General features: G+C 39.5%; 1 protein-coding gene across 1 annotated transcript in view; it reads left to right on the plus strand.

Annotated features, from left to right (window-relative positions):
* Nucleotides 1-17289, plus strand: part of LOC126163034 (exostosin-3) — a 130886-nt gene that overhangs the window by 103635 nt on the left and 9962 nt on the right. Inside the window, exons 12-14 of the mRNA XM_049919907.1 lie at nucleotides 7073-7197; nucleotides 11636-11784; nucleotides 16367-16471. Of these exons, the coding sequence (XP_049775864.1) occupies nucleotides 7073-7197; nucleotides 11636-11784; nucleotides 16367-16471 (379 nt within the window). The remainder of the gene's footprint in view (nucleotides 1-7072; nucleotides 7198-11635; nucleotides 11785-16366; nucleotides 16472-17289) is intronic.

Here is a 17289-nt window from a genome sequence, read left to right on the forward strand (position 1 = left end):
AAGTGATGAAAACATAAGAGTTTGTCACATAAACTGCAACAAATGAATGCAACAGTTTCACAGTCACACAGTTTTCCCTGTGTTCTGTCAAAACATATGTTTTTAACGTTTTCAAATTTTTCAGTGTGTAGACCATCAATTCCTGCATATGTCCAGGCAAATCTGAATGTGTCCTGGAATGTTGGAGAGTGAAGTTGATTATGTGTGAGAGCCTGAACTTTGATAATTGACACACAATCACGTAAACAATACTGCTCTGTGTACCTGTGCAGCTTCGCAAAATCATAGAATTTTTTTCACAAAGTATTCCACTTACCGAAAACCAAACACATCTAACGGTTGCACAAGAGGTGTACAACCTGGAGGAATGGTAATAACATCTACTCCCACACTAAAATTGTACAATGCTTGATCTTTCTGTCCTGTATAGCTGTCAAGGAGTAAGGCAAAATCTTTGTCTGCATAAGGAGCAATCACACGTTTATTAAAGTCTTTCACTAGTCTTTTCTCCATTTTTTCTGACGCACTGCAATTCACAATGACATTCGGTGTTTGCGCAAGTACCCTATTCACCTGTTGCTGAACTTGTGGTCCAAATACACCATTTTTTTCCTGCAAACATAAATAAAATGTAGGTAAAAGAAATCCTGCTTTGTTCAGAGCATATTGTATGGTAAAATTATGTGAAGTGGAATGCAGTTGGTCTACAGTACATTCCGTGTCGCCTTCTCCAACTAACGATAACGTGTGGGTAGATTTCATTTCATAGTTAAAACCGGACTGATCTGTGTTGATAATATATGCGTCTTCATACTGTTGGAATCTGACGTTAGTTTCTGTAAGAAACGTCTTGGAACACTCTAAAAGTTCTTCCAGTTTATTCGCATAGTTCTTGCTTACATATTTCGTAATCTTCCTGCTCGTAATTTTGTATTTTCTTTTGAACGTGACAAGCCAATGAGATGAAGCCTTGAAGTCCAGGCCGATTTGTTTAGCGTAATGCAATCCCCAAATCTGTAGGTCTGTATCATGCACTGCACTTAATAAATTGTCAGTATACAAGGTTTTCTAGTTCACTGAAATTCTGTCTTCGGGTTCCACCTCATTCCATGACTTCTTTGCAATATTTAATTGTGCTTTTTTCCTCCATCCCTTTAAATTTCTTAAATTTATTTGTTACTTCACTCCATAATCTATATTTGCGTCTTTTAATTGGTTTGGACAGTAACCTGTATTGGAGCATTTCCTTCATGTAACCCAAAGAAATACCATCAGATTGAAGTCGTAGTATTTCCTCTTCGTGTTCTTCGTATGGATCGTCAACAATCTCATCATCTGGTACACACAGCTGTGCAGCAATCAGCAAGGTATCGTCATCACCACATGTACTGTTTATCAACAAATGTAGGAAATAATCATACAAATGTTCGGCAATCGTTTGATCCCTTAAGGAACTTTCCGATTCCTTACAGTTCGGAAAATATTTATTGACCTCGTTATTGAAGTAGCGAGCAATATTTGCTGGATATATATTGCGCACAGAATACTTCTCACGTATTTAATGCACTCTCGTCCAAATAGCGAACAGTCAACTGTCAGCCAGGGAGCCTCATTAGCAGGAATACTCTCTCTTCCGTGCGCTGTAGTCGACTGGCGTGTGTTTCGATGTTTGTTTAGGTGTAGCGTCCCTATATATGGCGCAGTTACCTCGCATCGGACGGACAGATAATAAGTGTCTGAAAATAAAAAATTAAACTTTTCACTCGAGGGAAGACTTGAACCAAGGACCTCTCATTCCGCAGCTGCTCACGCTAACCATGGGACCACGGTGCTCCTGAGCTCACACTATCCTTGATGTTGCCTATCTTGCGCATGGACTACTCAGTTTGTATATTTTGCTTATTTTTTTCATAGTTCCACACAACTTCTTGCTGTTTCCTCGATTAATCTGTGTTCAGTTTTTCAAGGCCTATCCACTGTGCCAACTTATAACTAAATCTGAGGGGGATGCGATGTGGAGGTTCCCTTGTTAGATCTTTCTTTGTCCAAGTTCAACATTCTGATCCATAGATCAGAACTAGTAAATAATCACTTTTATACCAGGCTCTTTTTCAGATGTTTTCCAATTTCTAATTATGTCCAGTACACAATAACAAAATTATGAACGATTTTCTATCCCCTGCAAAATTTCATCCTTGCTGTTCCCTTTCTTGTTTAACTTACTTCCTAGATATTTGAGGTAAAAAGTAAAGAGCATAATTCAAAGAGAAGCCATCAGAAAATAACATTGCAAGCGGAAAAAAACCCAAATTGTGTAAACATTACACTGAAGAAATTAAGCAAAAAACGAAACATTTTTTCCTGTCTTTGCCCATAGTTGTAAATTTCAGTACATATTTTTACAGGTAGAGAAGTGAATGTGCATTCAATGGGAAGGAAGATTAGTTTTTAATGTCGCATTGATCAGGGTCAGAGCACAAGCTGTGATGAGACCAGGATGGGCAGTGGGAAGGATAACTTACTCAGTTCTTTGAGTTTGGGAAGAAACACTTTATAGTAACCAGCATCTGACAAGACCATGAATGATTTCAAAACCAACAGAAACGGGCTGATTAGCCGCAGTCCTCAGCAGCGAGTCACCGAGAGTGAACAGGTGGACACAATGAGAGGGAAAGGCAATGGAGTTGGCACAACGAAATAACAAGTCCAGTGAGTTAACCAAGATCAGAACCTAAGACACAGTGAATCCAGTACCAAGACAATGATGTATGGTGAGATCAATATAAGAGCGTAGTGAAATCATGACTAACTGTGAAATCGCTGTGCCGCTGGTTAAAAGGTCAGCTGCGTGCGCTGATAGGTTGATAAGGTGTGTCCCTATGGCACTGCTTGTTGGAAGGAAAGCAACAGTTTTGGTCTGATCAGAAACAGCAGTGGCCCAAATTATTATTCTAACCACAATTAAAATTCCACTACCTCTCATTTAACCATCATTTGAACAAAGTAATTTCTGATTATGGCCTGCTGCCTAGTTACGCAACCATACAATATTAAATAAAGTGTGCTCAAAACTAGTAAAGATGTACTCTTATAATAAAAGGCAGCTTTACCGACATACAAGAAAGTATATGTGATCAGTTCGCCAAAGCAAGACTTTAAGCAGTTCTGAAAATATTTAATAAATGGAACTTAAAATTTTAACCTGATGGAAATTTTAATACAGCGAATGAATCAAGTGACGTAATAGTCTAATTAGTGTGCTACAAACATCATTATTATTATTGAAAGGTGTACAACCTTGCTTCTGCCATTTTTTCCCCAATATTTGAGGCTTTAATGTAGCAAACTGGTTCCACATATATAATTCAAAGTATTTTCCAATGCTGACCGCTACTTTCTACCATCTTTCGGGCAGTGTACAAATCCCACGTCGAAAAAATTGTTCATCTTTTGAAGCGATCCATGAATCGATCCAATTTGTGACTCCTTCATTAGATTGGAAGTGTTGGTCAGCCAGGCCATGCATCAGTGATCGGAACAGGTGATAGTCAGATGGAGCAATGTCTGGAGAATATGGCGTGTGGGGTAGGACTTCCAATTTTAATGTTTCCAAGTACGTTTTGACCTCTTTTGCAATGTAGGGTCGAGCTTTGCAAAATCACTTTATTGTGCCTCTCGCTGTATTGTGGCCATTTGTCTTTTAATGCTCTGCTGAAACGCATTAATTGCATTCAATAATGAGCACCTGTGATCTTTTCACTTGGTTTTAACACTTTATAGTATACAATGCTGAGCTGGTCCCATCAAATGCAGAGCATGATCTTTGAGCCGTGTATATTTGGATTGGCCATCAACTTGGAAGCAAGGTCGTTACATCCCCATGATTTTTTGCATTTAGGGATATCGTAATGAACCCATTTTTCATCCCTGGTCACAATGCGATACGGAAATCCCTTCCATTTTTGTCTATGAAGCAACTGTTCTCAAACAAATAAACGCCATTCATTGTCTCTTGGTTTCAACTCACATGGGACCCAAGTTTCTTCTTTCTGAATCATGCCCATAGCCTTGAGACATTTTGAAATGGCTTACTGTGTAACTCCCACTAATTGTGCCAATTCTTCTGGAGTTTGACGTGAGTCTTCACGCAGCAATGTCTCCAATTCTGCATCTTCGAAAACATTCTGTCTTCCACAACTATGCTGGTCTAGGACGTTAAAATCACCGTTCTTGAAGCGTTGGAACCACTCACGGCATGTTCTTTCACTAATAGCGTCCTTACCATACATACTTGAGAGCATTTGATGAGACTCATGAGACTCAGCACTTTTTTCTTCATATTGAAACAAAACAGTAACACCTCCTGCAAATGACGAGAATTAGGCTCGTAAACTGACATTTTCAATAGAGAACAACTTTTTGATGCAGACACATATTGACTAATGTTTGAATGAGGTTATGTTGACCGAGGTTCAAGCTAACTGCCTGACGTCTGCGATCTGTTTCTTTCAACTGCTACTTACCATTGTTGCCACCTATTGGCAAACAGTGGAAGCAAAGTTGTACATCTTGTATTATTATTATTATTATTATTATTATTATTATTATTATTATACACTAAAGTAAGCTTATTAAATTTGTGTAAGTCCTACATATGACAGCAGTGCCAAGACCCACGAACAGTTGCGCAACAGTTTCACCATACCTTCTGAGCATGGACCAGTTATGTGCTAATATGAGCTGCATTTGTTGAACTCAATACTGGCTAATTTGCCAGCAGTCACTCAGTAGGTTCCATTAAATGTCACGCAATACAATTACAAGACCAGCTGGGTCGGAAACACAGTGTGTTATAGTAACTTGCATAGTACATGACAGATAATAATAACAATAATAATAATAAAAAATTCCTTCAAACAATAACACAGAGAGATGGACCAAAATGCAAATAAGCTAATCGCTCGTGCAGAGCTGCAACTGAATACCAGCGATACTGACTGTACTTGCAGATAGTCTACCAATAATAATAATAATAATAATATGTAATATCGGCACTTACTGATGATACAGAACATGGGTGGAATGAGACACAATGGGCATGCAGCAGTCACCTCTTAATGGACAATATCTACAAAACTTCAAGCCCACACAAGTAAAATAGTGGAAATGAACAAAAAAATTCTCACCATTACTGTCTGTTATTCTGCAGTGAAGTCATTGCAGTATCGACTCTCTTCTGAAGCTCTGTCCAGCACCATATTACAGAATAGAGACCACAAGGCAGGGCAGGCAGCTGACAGCACACACTGCTCCTTCTGCCAGCGCCACAGGCCCACCTCCATTATCAACAAGCCACCGAGAGCCAAGGTCCCCACACTGCACTCACATTTCCTTGTCCGGGAGTCTCTCTCTTGTACTGTCTATGCTACTCCTTAAATACCCATTCCTCTGTGGGCACCGCTACATAGGAACACAGAATTCATTCTGACAGAAGTGGCCAAAAGAGCACAAACTAAGTAGATTCATTACTAGAGGACAAGTCGCAAGGATTGCTGGTGCGTGGCACAGGGATGTTTTTCATCACTTTAGGTTTATGAGAACATTGTGGAAATTTTCGATGAATTTTTTGCTTTTTATGTCAGTCTGTTCATTCAAAAATAATTTCAAGATGTTATGTCAAATGTTCAAAAATTTCTATTTGTTCCAAAATATTTAGCAGGCTGCCTTTTTCAGCAGTGTGTAGGATTGACAGTTAGTTTGTTAAGTCACCAGCTGTGTGGTTTTGTTCCTTCAGCTGGGAGCTAAACAAAGATAGGTTTTGCCAGTGAGATCAAGATGTTCTCTGAACCTTCTTCTTATCTGTCAATGTATATTTTATCATAGCTAAGTTATTTTAACTTATAATAAACACCTGAATGAGTTGAGACTTCGTAGGAATTACCAGCACAATAAATCTTGAAAGTCTCTTTGGGTTCACTACCAGATCCTAAAATCAAGTCGATTCAATATTTTGGCGATCCAACATTCTCCTGCAAATGGTGAACAGGTGCATTGCCGAAATATTGAATCAAGTTAATTTTAGGAGGGATGTTCAAGACCTGAACGGGTTAATTAACAGGACAGTTTCAAGGAGTGACAAATTTGTGATTGTACTGCATTGTGTGTTCTGCAGCTTATTGTCAAGTTAGTGTTTTGAAGTGCAAGTTTAATTTTATCTGAAAATTTTATGAGTTATTTTCATTTTATTGACGGGTAGTTTTTAGTAACATAGATGCTGCTGCTGTGGGCATGCCCCTTTTGCTAATCTGGCAATAAATAGAAGTAATCACTACTTGACAGCTTGTGTGTGTGTGTGTGTGTGTGTGTGTGTGTGTGTGTATGCGCGCGTGTGTGTGTTTGCAAGCTTCAGAGCACCACTTGTTTAAGTTGTACTTTACGTATAACTTTTCATCAAATTTATTATTTTGATTTCAAAATAAGTCTCATCTTAAGGTTCTTAACTGAAGAGCAGTTGCAGTTTACTCTTTAAAAAAAATTAGTGATTCATAGGAACTCAAGAATCGAATGTAATTATGTATATTAGCACGAATATTCGCTCACAAACTAGAAGAGGTACTGAAAAACAGATGGAAACATAACAAAAGGTGATAATGTGCCATGCTTTCAGACACATACACTTTTGGTCAACAAAGCTGTAGTCTTGAACAGGAGAATTGGGGGCAGGCTTAAACAGCATACGGTAATTATTAAGCTTTTGAAATAATAAGTTCCTTATTTTAAAATTGAGGGGGAATAAGATAGAAAATATATTATATTACTCGTAATTCTCTGATGCTCTTGCCATAGTTTATGCTGTTGATGATTAGGACTGTATTCTCTGAATATGGTTCCCTTTGGGCTACTGCATTTTTGTTATTTATTATTTTAGTGTGACTATGTTTTTCATTTTTAAATGGCTTCAGAGTGATTATTTGTATGCTGAGGTCACACATTCATTGCATGTACTACTTATACGGCTGCTTTTATGTGATAACAGTTATTACAAATGGAAGTGTTTTATTACATGCCTCAGAGTGTGGCGGGAACAAAGGGATCGTGTTGTCGGTTTTCCTGGACGTTACCATGCATGGGACCTGAACCATAGTGGATGGCTGTACAATTCCAACTACTCCTGTGAACTCTCCATGGTTTTGACTGGTAAGTGGTATTAGTCTATAGTAGTAGTTAAGAAAAAATAGCTAACTAGTTGATTCTCTTAAAATTTCTCCTTAGTTGGATGACTATGAATGCATATTGCCAATAAATGCAGAAAAGGGGGGAGATTGGAGGAGGAGGGGGTTGGTGTTAAACACACTATTGTGATGGGACAGTGACAAGAGGAAATTGTAAGGCACCCCAAGTATAAATAAGGCTTGTGTTTGGTTGTTTGTACTGCCCATCTAACACACAGCTGTCAGTTTAGTGCATGTTCCATGGGTCATAATTATGATTTTAAGTAGTGCGGGTTCTCAAAGTATTTGGTCTTGTCATATGATATTTGTAACCCTGATTTCTCCGCTATCTCATGCAGGGCTCAGACAGCATCCTTGGAGTTGTTGGTTAAGATTGCAATGTCATCTGCGAAAGCAAGGCACCTTAACTCAATTCTTTGGGTCCCGGCTCCAATGGTAACGATGACAACCACAGTGATGATTGTATTCCATTTTTGTTTTTGTTGGAGAATGGTTTTCATATTGAAGATCTGCTCAGTACAGGACCTTCCACATCAAAATCCTCCTAGATATTCACCTATTGTTTGATCACATAGACTTTCTAAATTGTCAAGTAAAATCTTGGAGAGCACTTTGTATCCTATTGGCAGCAGATAAATCCCCCGGTAGTTGTTGACATTGCTGCGATCGCCTTTCTTATGTAAAGGATGTATGATAGCTGATTTACAGTCATCAGGGATCCTGCCAGTCTCCCAACAGTTGACCAAGATCCAATGTAGGGCCTCTGTGACAGTATTTCTACCTGCTTTCAGAGCTTCTGCAATGATGCCATCTTCCCCGGATACCTTGCAGTACTTAAGGTGGTTGATAGCATTAGCAACATGCTATATAGTTGGTGAATTAGGTGGTAGATGTATCTCTTGAGGATCTTTAACAGGCAGTCTTTCCTTGGGCTCTTCACAATCAAGAAGTTGCTCAAAATAGTTTGCCAGAAGTTCCATGTTCTCGCGGTTATTAGTGACCATCTCCCTCGCAGTATTCTTAAAGTGAAGGCATGATGGTTTATACACTGAGAGTTCCTCTTTGAAGGCCCGATAAAAGTTTCTGGTGTTGTATATTTTAAAGTCTTCATCCAACTTTTCCAGTCTTGATCGATTGTAAGATCTCTTCATACACCTCTTCACATGCCTGATGGTCTTGCTTTTCAGTTTTCGCACCATTGTGAAATTCTCCCGGTCCTCTTGTTGTTTAGTCAAGTTCCACTTCCTTCAGGATGTGGCCCGGTCATCAACTGCAAGGTCACATTCAGAATCCCACCATCTATGATGTCGCTGCCTTCGAGGTTGTCCGAGGTTATTGGTCACCTAGCTTACAATGGAACTCAGTAGGTTCTAGTCCTTCATTTCTTTTTGCATGATGTCAGTTTTAAAGTGTTATTTATTCTCTGTACAGAATAGGGATTTTAAGTAACATACATGTAGAACTTTAACACTTCATTAAGTGTTTTTGAGAGAGAGAGAGAGAGAGAGAGAGAGAGAGAGAGAGAGAGATATTTACTCAGGAAAGTGTGTGTGTGTGTGTGTGTGTGTGTGTGTCTGTGTGTGTGTGTGTGTGTGTGTCAGCGAGAGATTAAGATACAGGTTGTTAAAAAATTCAGTGCCCAAACTGGTGACAGAAGCACATATTGAGCGAGAAGTAAGTAGGCATGTGGCGAAGTAGGTAAATAAAAAATGCCTTCTTCAAACATTACAACAAAGTGAATTTGAGGTACATAGTGTTTTCACACTCTGGTGTTCATGTTGAACCAGTAAATAGCATGTAGTGTGTAGTTCCGGTCGCAGTACATATTATGGAGTGCTACACTTGAAAGTAACTGTCAGATATATATCCCATTTGACTTGTTTTTCTAAGGCTACATGAGAATTTTATTGCATTCCACCACTGTGGAGAGGAATTAGTTGTAAGAATTAATGCAGTGGTCTCTCTCTCTCTCTCTCTCTCTCTCTCTCTCTCTCTCTCGTGTGTGTGTGTGTGTGTGTGTGTGTGTGTGTGTTGTGTGTTTTTTTGTTTGTCGATGCAGTGTTGAAAAGTCACATGTGCCTCTGATTTGTGTGCATTAGCCAGCTTTTGCAGGTACCAGAGTCTCCTCATTCCAGTCAGGGAGACAAGTGCAACCCCTGCTCACTTCTCTGCTGTTCTGATTGTTTGCTAATTTGTTTTACTATCTCTCTCTGTCGAAAGATTCCGTTTATCACACACGTTCAAATTTACCTGTGCATTTACTCTACACCTGAGTTGTGTAATGAGAAACACGTGTAATTTGAAAAGGAATGCCATGCATTTGTTTGTTTGTGATGGGTTAATTCTGAGGGTTATAAATACAGAGTGAAACTAAATGAGTATCTGTGGTTCCCACCAGTAAGTAAAACTTGGAAACAACAAAGGCAGAAAAAAATAAGAAACGTTTGTTCATACATCCAATGAATACATGTTGAAGAGTGATTCTGGGGACATCAATTTGCCGAAGCCATACTGAACCCATTATAGACAACTTTAATTTGTAAATGGTTTGTTTAGATGAAAACAAATAAGAGAATGAGTCCTGCTTATAATTGAAATAGTTTTATGGTTACTGCAGATCCAACAAAACTCCCAGTGCAGGAAACTTCGTTGCTATACACTGACAAAAGAAGTGAACTTCCGAGAAGTCGTTGGTTTCTGTTTGACCCACAGGTGAAATTGGCAATATCCTGGAAATGTGGGTGCAGGCATATTCATCGTCAAGATTCCTGTTGACAATGTCTGACCACCAAAAGGGAGGATCACACTATTGTGCACCAAGCATACTGTAATCCCTTCACATCTGTGACTGCTTGCTGAGAATGAGTAATGGACTCCATGCAACATTGTGTGTCACCCTGTGTGAGACTGGTTGGAGACTAGCAGCAGCCAGACTTTGGAATTACTGTCCCATGCATAGGCTGCTGTTAACACCACAACAAAAATGGAGCAGTTCTGTTACTGGGAAGCAAACTGCAAATCTGTGGCACATCTTATTTTCAGTGATGAATCACAGTTCTGCACCACAACAAATGACCATTGTCGGTGAGCATGGTCATGACTTCGGGAGAGGTCCGAATTTTGCAGTGGTTTGGAGAGCCAGAGCAGTATTACCTGTGGTATCTTGGTGTGTGGAGCTATTAGGTATGACTTCAGGTCATGGCTGTTGTTATTGTGGAAACTCAGAGCGAACAACAGTATGTTACAGACAGAGTGCATCCTCATGTGTTATCCCTTGTGCAACATTATCATGATGCCATTTTTTCGATAGGATAATGCTCATCCACACATGGCACATGTCTCTGTGAACTCTCTGCATGTTGCTTAAGTACTCTTATGGCCAGGATGTGTCTTCGGTGAAATGTGTGGGATCAACTCAGATGTAACAACAGTTGTGGGCCAGTTTGCCTCAGGAAAGGTTGTAACAACTTTTTAACACCCTTCGTAACTGAATCATTGCATGCATCCAGGTCAGAGGGAGTACAATGTCAAACCAATACATGGGCTCATACTGCCAAGTTATTTATAAATTTAACTTGATTTAGTAATCACTAACATTAAATCATATACTCTCTCAACCCGTGATGTTTCATTTCATTTTGCCCCCCCCCTCCCCCCCTCCCCCCCTCCCCCCCTCCTTCTGGGTGCTTTACTTTTTCTGTCAGGAAGTGTATGATGGCAGACCATTTATATGCAACAAAAGCAAGTGCAGACTGAATATTTATCCCTGTCGTAAGCCGCAATGAGTATTCACAATTCTGAAGTTTGTTTCTAAATGCTAAGTAATCTGCTTTTGCCATAAAATTGTGGAATACACAACACTGTGCTTTGTGAGAAGACAACATTTTACTGTTTTCTCATTTGGCGGGTTGCTGAACTGTTCAGAGGTACAGTTCTACATACAGTTTGCATTATTTCTCCATGCCAAACTGAACAATAAGACATAGAAGGTAATACACTGCAGTCATGCTTTGGAGGAGAGGTTGTCAAATTCATTTATGGTCACTGTGATTTAAGTTGGTATGTTTGTTAACTCCAGGAATGTTCCTTTAACAAAGTGTGATGGGCTTTCTTCTCCATTCTTGTCCAGTTGAGCTTGTGGGATGTTTCTAATTACCTCAATGTCAGCAGAAAGTCATACTGTAACATATGTTATTTAAAGAAATAAGAAACAGTTGTTGTGATTCCTAAGTTATAGGAGGTCCTTTTTATGACCCCAGTATGTGTAAACCCCGTGTATTTTACTTCAGACTACCAACTATGAAACTTTATTTCTCTTTCTTGCTTATCATCACTTTTTGCTGATAAGTATGTAGGGTGGTTCTTATGCCATTTAATCACACTTGTAACATTATTATTTACAGGTGCTGCATTTTTTCACAAATACTACACGTACCTTTACACGTATTGGCTTCCTCAAGCAATAAGAGACAAAGTGGATGAATATATGAATTGTGAGGATATTGCTATGAATTTTCTAGTTTCTCATATCACTAGAAAGCCTCCTGTAAAAGTAAGTAATACTGACATAAATTATTCAATTTTACCTACTGCTTTTTGTCTATTATCTGCTTTGCACATACCGATATTAGTGCCTTGTAATTTCGAATCCTTGTTATCTTCTGACCATGTAGCATTGTGGCATTTTTATTAAAAGATTGCAGTCAGTACTACTTCAAATAAAGAATGGAGACTGCAACAACTAAAGTAACAAACATTTATGAGGTAGACAAGATGACAGCATTTAAAGAGAGAAAATGGCTCTGAGATATCACTGAAGGTTTTGAACAGGTATTGCAAAGGGGTTATACAGATTTAGGGAAGAGTAGCATAACCCTGATGGGCTGAAATTCAGTTAGTGAAAAACAGGCTTGAAAGAATTTTAAGGACAGAGAAAGGAGTGCAGTAGGGGAGGGGGGGGGGGGGGGGACTTAATGAGAGCTGCTGCAATAGGAACTAAACATGAGATTTTTGCAGAATGTGATGTTGAAGAAAATTGGAGACTTGAATTCAAAAGTGATATGGTAATAGCATGATAAATAAACTGCTGATGAATTTATTGTTATATGAATTGATATAAAGATGTCCATCCACCATACAAGCAGCATTTATTATATTTTAAATGAGGCCCATCTTGACTCGATTAATTGTCCAAACTGATCATAGACAAAATGCAACAAGCTGTTTACCCCAAGTATTGTTTTTAAACCCATATTTTAATTATATTAAAAACATCTTGTGATATCAGTATTATTTTTGCTGATTTAAAGTCCTATTCCAAATTTTTGTTCTGAAATGTGTGCACCATGTGTGATGTAGAACATTACACCATCTACAAAAATGAGATGTCATGATAAGAACAGAGAATTTGAGAATATGCAAGGTACCCTCCTGAATATGTAAAATAAAGGAAAGCATTTTTTAAATACTAAAGCTTGAGGGAATTGCGGACTGTGATGTTGCTTACGTAGCAGCAAAAGACAGTCTTAGGGAAAGTACTATGCAAGGTAGCCTTTTCTCTGTGCGTGCTCTTAACACACTAGCAATAGGGAAAATCCTGATTTGGTGGCTAAATATACATGGCCGCAACTGATAAATAACAACCAATAAGTGTAACCATTTGACAATCTTGTACATTTGCTTTAAATAAAAAGATGGCTGCAATGCTATCCATTGTAGGATAAGTACCCTCTAAGAGTTAGCAGTGTTTGAGCTCCAGTCCTTTGGCTTAGAGTAGCCAATGCATATACAGTTATACTCAGATGTGGAGTAAGTAAGCTGGCTACAAGATTTTCTTTTGTTACATGTACTCCTCAACCAGGCCATCACTGCACTATCTCATGGAACCACTGTCCAAGGTCAAGAAAATATATATATAATCCGTTACCCCCAGAAACCATCCTTGTAACCATTTATGCCACTTCCTTATACACAAATATCCCGCACGTCCAGGGCCTCGCTGCGATGGAGCACTTCCTTTCACGCCGATCACCTACCACCCTACCTAAAACCTCTTTCCTCATTACCTTAGCCAGCTTCATCCTGACCCACAACTTCTTCACTTTTGAAAACCAGACATACCAACAATTAAAGGGAACAGCCATGGGTACCAGGATGGCCCCCTCGTACGCCAACCTATTCATGGGTCGCTTAGAGGAAGCCTTCTTGGTTACCCAGGCCTGCCAACCCAAAGTTTGGTACAGATTTATTGATGACATCTTCATGATCTGGACTCACAGTGAAGAAGAACTCCAGAATTTCCTCTCCAACCTCAACTCCTTTGGTTCCATCAGATTCACCTGGTCCTACTCCAAATCCCATGCCACTTTCCTTGATGTTGACCTTCACCTGTCCAATGGCCAGCTTCACACGTCCGTCCACATCAAACCCACCAACAAGCAACAGTACCTCCATTACGACAGCTGCCACCCATTCCACATCAAACAGTCCCTTCCCTACAGCCTAGGTCTTCGTGGCAAACGAATCTGCTCCAGTCCGGAATCCCTGAAGCATTACACCAACAACCTGACAACAGCTTTCGCATCCTGCAACTACCCTCCCGACCTGGTACCGAAGCAAATAACCAGAGCCACTTCCTCATCCTCTCAAACCCAGAACCTCCCACAGAAGAACCACAAAAGTGCCCCACTTGTGACAGGATACTTTCTGGGACTGGATCAGATTCTGAATGTGGCTCTCCAGCAGGGATACGACTTCCTAAAATCCTGCCCTGAAATGAGATCCATCCTTCATGAAATCCTCCCCACTCCACCAAGAGTGTCTTTCCGCTGTCCACCTAACCTTCGCAACCTCTTAGTTCATCCCTATGAAATCCCCAAACCACCTTCCCTACCCTCTGGCTCCTACCCTTGTAACCGCCCCCGGTGTAAAACCTGTCCCATGCACCCTCCCACCACCACCTACTCCAGTCCTGTAACCCGGAAGGTGTACACAATCAAAGGCAGAGCCACGTGTGAAAGCACCCACGTGATCTACCAACTGACCTGCCTACACTGTGATGCGTTCTATGTGGGAATGACCAGCAACAAACTGTCCATTCGCATGAATGGACACAGGCAGACAGTGTTTGTTGGTAATGAGGATCACCCTGTGGCTAAACATGCCTTGGTGCACGACCAGCACATCTTGGCGCAGTGTTACACCGTCCGGGTTATCTGGATACTTCCTACTAACACCAACCTATCCGAGCTCCGGAGATGGGAACTTGCTCTTCAATATATCCTCTCTTCCCGTTATCCACCAGGCCTCAATCTCCGCTAATTTCAAGTTGCCGCCACTCATACCTCACCTGTCATTCAACAACATCTTTGCCTCTGCACTTCTGCCTCGACTGACATATCTCTGCCCAAACTCTTTGTCTTTAAATATGTCTGCTTGTGTCTGTATATGTGTGGATGGATATGTGTGTGTGTGCGAGTGTATACCCGTCCTTTTTTCCCCATAAGGTAAGTCTTTCCGCTCCCGGGACTGGAATGACTCCTTACCCTCTCCCTTAAAACCCACATCCTTTCGTCTTTCCCTCTCCTTCCCTCTTTCATGATGAGGCAACAGTTTGTTGCGAAAGCTTGAATTTTGTGTGTATGTTTGTGTTCGTTTGTGTGTCTGTCGACCTGCCAGCACTTTCATTTGGTAAGTCACATATCTTTGTTTTTATATATATATATATATATATATATATATATATATATAATAGAGGGAAACATTCCACGTGGGAAAAATATATTTAAAAAGATAGATGATGAGACTTACCAAACAAAAGCGCTGGCAGGTCGATAGACACACAAACAAACACAAACATACACACAAAAAAAAAATGTATGTTTGTGTTTGTTTGTGTGTCTATCAACCTGCCAGCGCTTTTGTTTGGTAAGTCTCATCATCTATCTTTTTAAATATATATAATAAAGGGATGCAGAGTGTTCTCTCTCTGTAGATCTCGGACACAAAGTACCTATAGGAAAAGCTTACAGTGATATACATACTCCTAGTATGTGCCATTTGAAATAAAAACTCTGTTGCCATCATATAGGCTCCTTTCCATTTTGTTCACATGGCTGTAATGTCTTCCAGTGGTATGAATCATGCAAAGAAAATGAGGATCAGTTACTAGTCTAATCTGCAACTGTCACATGAAATTATATTATTATCCTAAAGTAAAGATGATATTTCTGCCATAGGGACACCAGTAGTAATTTTGGAATGTTAAACAGGTTTTCAGTGTGTCATTTTGTCATCCAAAAATAATAGAATTATTGAGATGGTTAATGAATGACTGATATACAATATCATGTAATTTCTTATGTTAGAAGAAAATTATATAGTGAGATGTGAGACTTTCTTTGCAGTGGTATGGATTGTCTGATTTGTTGTAATTGGAAGTGCCTTTGGCACATCAGATACATTTTATAGTGAACAAATATTTGAAATTCTGCTGTAGTCACTTCTGTTATTTTTGTTGCAATATAAATAATCCATTTTTAATAAATACTTTTTGTCACTGCTGAAGTTACTTCTACTCTGCAAACATCAGAGATAACATATCAGATCATGACAGGTTTCATCGCTCCAAAGAATAGATGGAAGAAAACAATAGGGCCAATAAAAAAATCACTCCCAGCAACAAAATGTGGGTAAACCCCTCTCAACCCCTCTCTGCTGAGGCCCTTGTGAACCATGTGAGAAAGCAGATTGAATGACGAGTGTAAATAACGTCTTTACTGTCAGATCACTGCATCATCTTGACAAATGATCTGATTCATATTGTCAACATTGTATTAATAACATAAATTACAACATTCAAAAGCAGTCTGTTTGATGTAAAAAAGTACTGCTGTGACTGTTAGTGGATGTGTTTAGGTGTATTGTATAATATCACTAGAAAAAAGAGTGAGCTTGAAAACTTATTAAGTGTCTGTGCTGTTACGTATGCTTAAGTCCCAGACTTAAATCGGCTGTAGACAACTGGTTGCCATTTGTAATATTTTTATTTCCTCCATCCTGGAATTTCCACTATTGTGACATTAAGCAAATGTAGAAATGATTTTACTTCATGTTTTACTCTTTTTTTTTTCCAGGTGACTTCCCGCTGGACTTTCCGCTGCCCTGGATGTCCTGTCTCACTTTCTGAGGATGATACTCATTTCCAAGAGAGACATAAATGTATTAATTTTTTCACAGAGGTATTGTCTGCAACAGCTGAACTTTTCCCGCATATTTTTCTATGTGTAGTAGGTTTTGAGTTGAATGGGGGCCTTTGTTGCATAGCATTGTAACGTCAGTAGAATTCAGAAAAAAAATTCAGTATTACAAAAATATTAGGAATAGTATAGTTTGCAACTCACTGCAAAGATGACCCACTGAACCACAGACGGGCACAATGAAAAAAAAACCATCACACATATAACCCTTGGCCAAAGCTTTCCTCAGCAAAGAAAAAACACACACACACACGATTGGTTGGAGCTGTGTGTGGGTGATGGTCTGTTCCTTGTGTCTGTGTGCAGCTCAGGGGGTCATCTTTGCGGAAAGTGGCAATCTATTTTAATCCTAATATTGTTGTTGTTCTTACAACGTGGAGTTTCCATTGTTCAATGTTACAGTATAATCATATATATTACAACAGCAAAATATGAGCTAAACAATTAATTTTGAATAAGAAATAGAATTGTGAGCAGATTCGATCGCTGTTCTAGTTTCAATGTTCACCGAGTTTCAACCTTTCACTCTTAGCATGTAGTGTCTGTCTGTGAGAATGCTGCCAGATTGTGGATACTATTGATATGGCCCTACAGTTGCCAAATATGACTGTAGTCAATTTTTCTTTCAAATCCCCGCCTGGACAGGCTGATTTACGTTTTCCGTGGTTTCCTTAAATCAGGTGAATGCTGATATGATTTGTGAAAAAATGGTTTCTGTATTTACCCAAATGAAAGCTGACCTCCAAAGCATGCTGAACCCCAAAAATGAAACTGGGGAGGAGGGGGGGGGGGGGGGGGAG

This window comes from Schistocerca cancellata, chromosome 2 (assembly GCF_023864275.1).
Source record: "Schistocerca cancellata isolate TAMUIC-IGC-003103 chromosome 2, iqSchCanc2.1, whole genome shotgun sequence".
NCBI classification, from domain to species: Eukaryota; Metazoa; Arthropoda; class Insecta; order Orthoptera; family Acrididae; genus Schistocerca; species Schistocerca cancellata.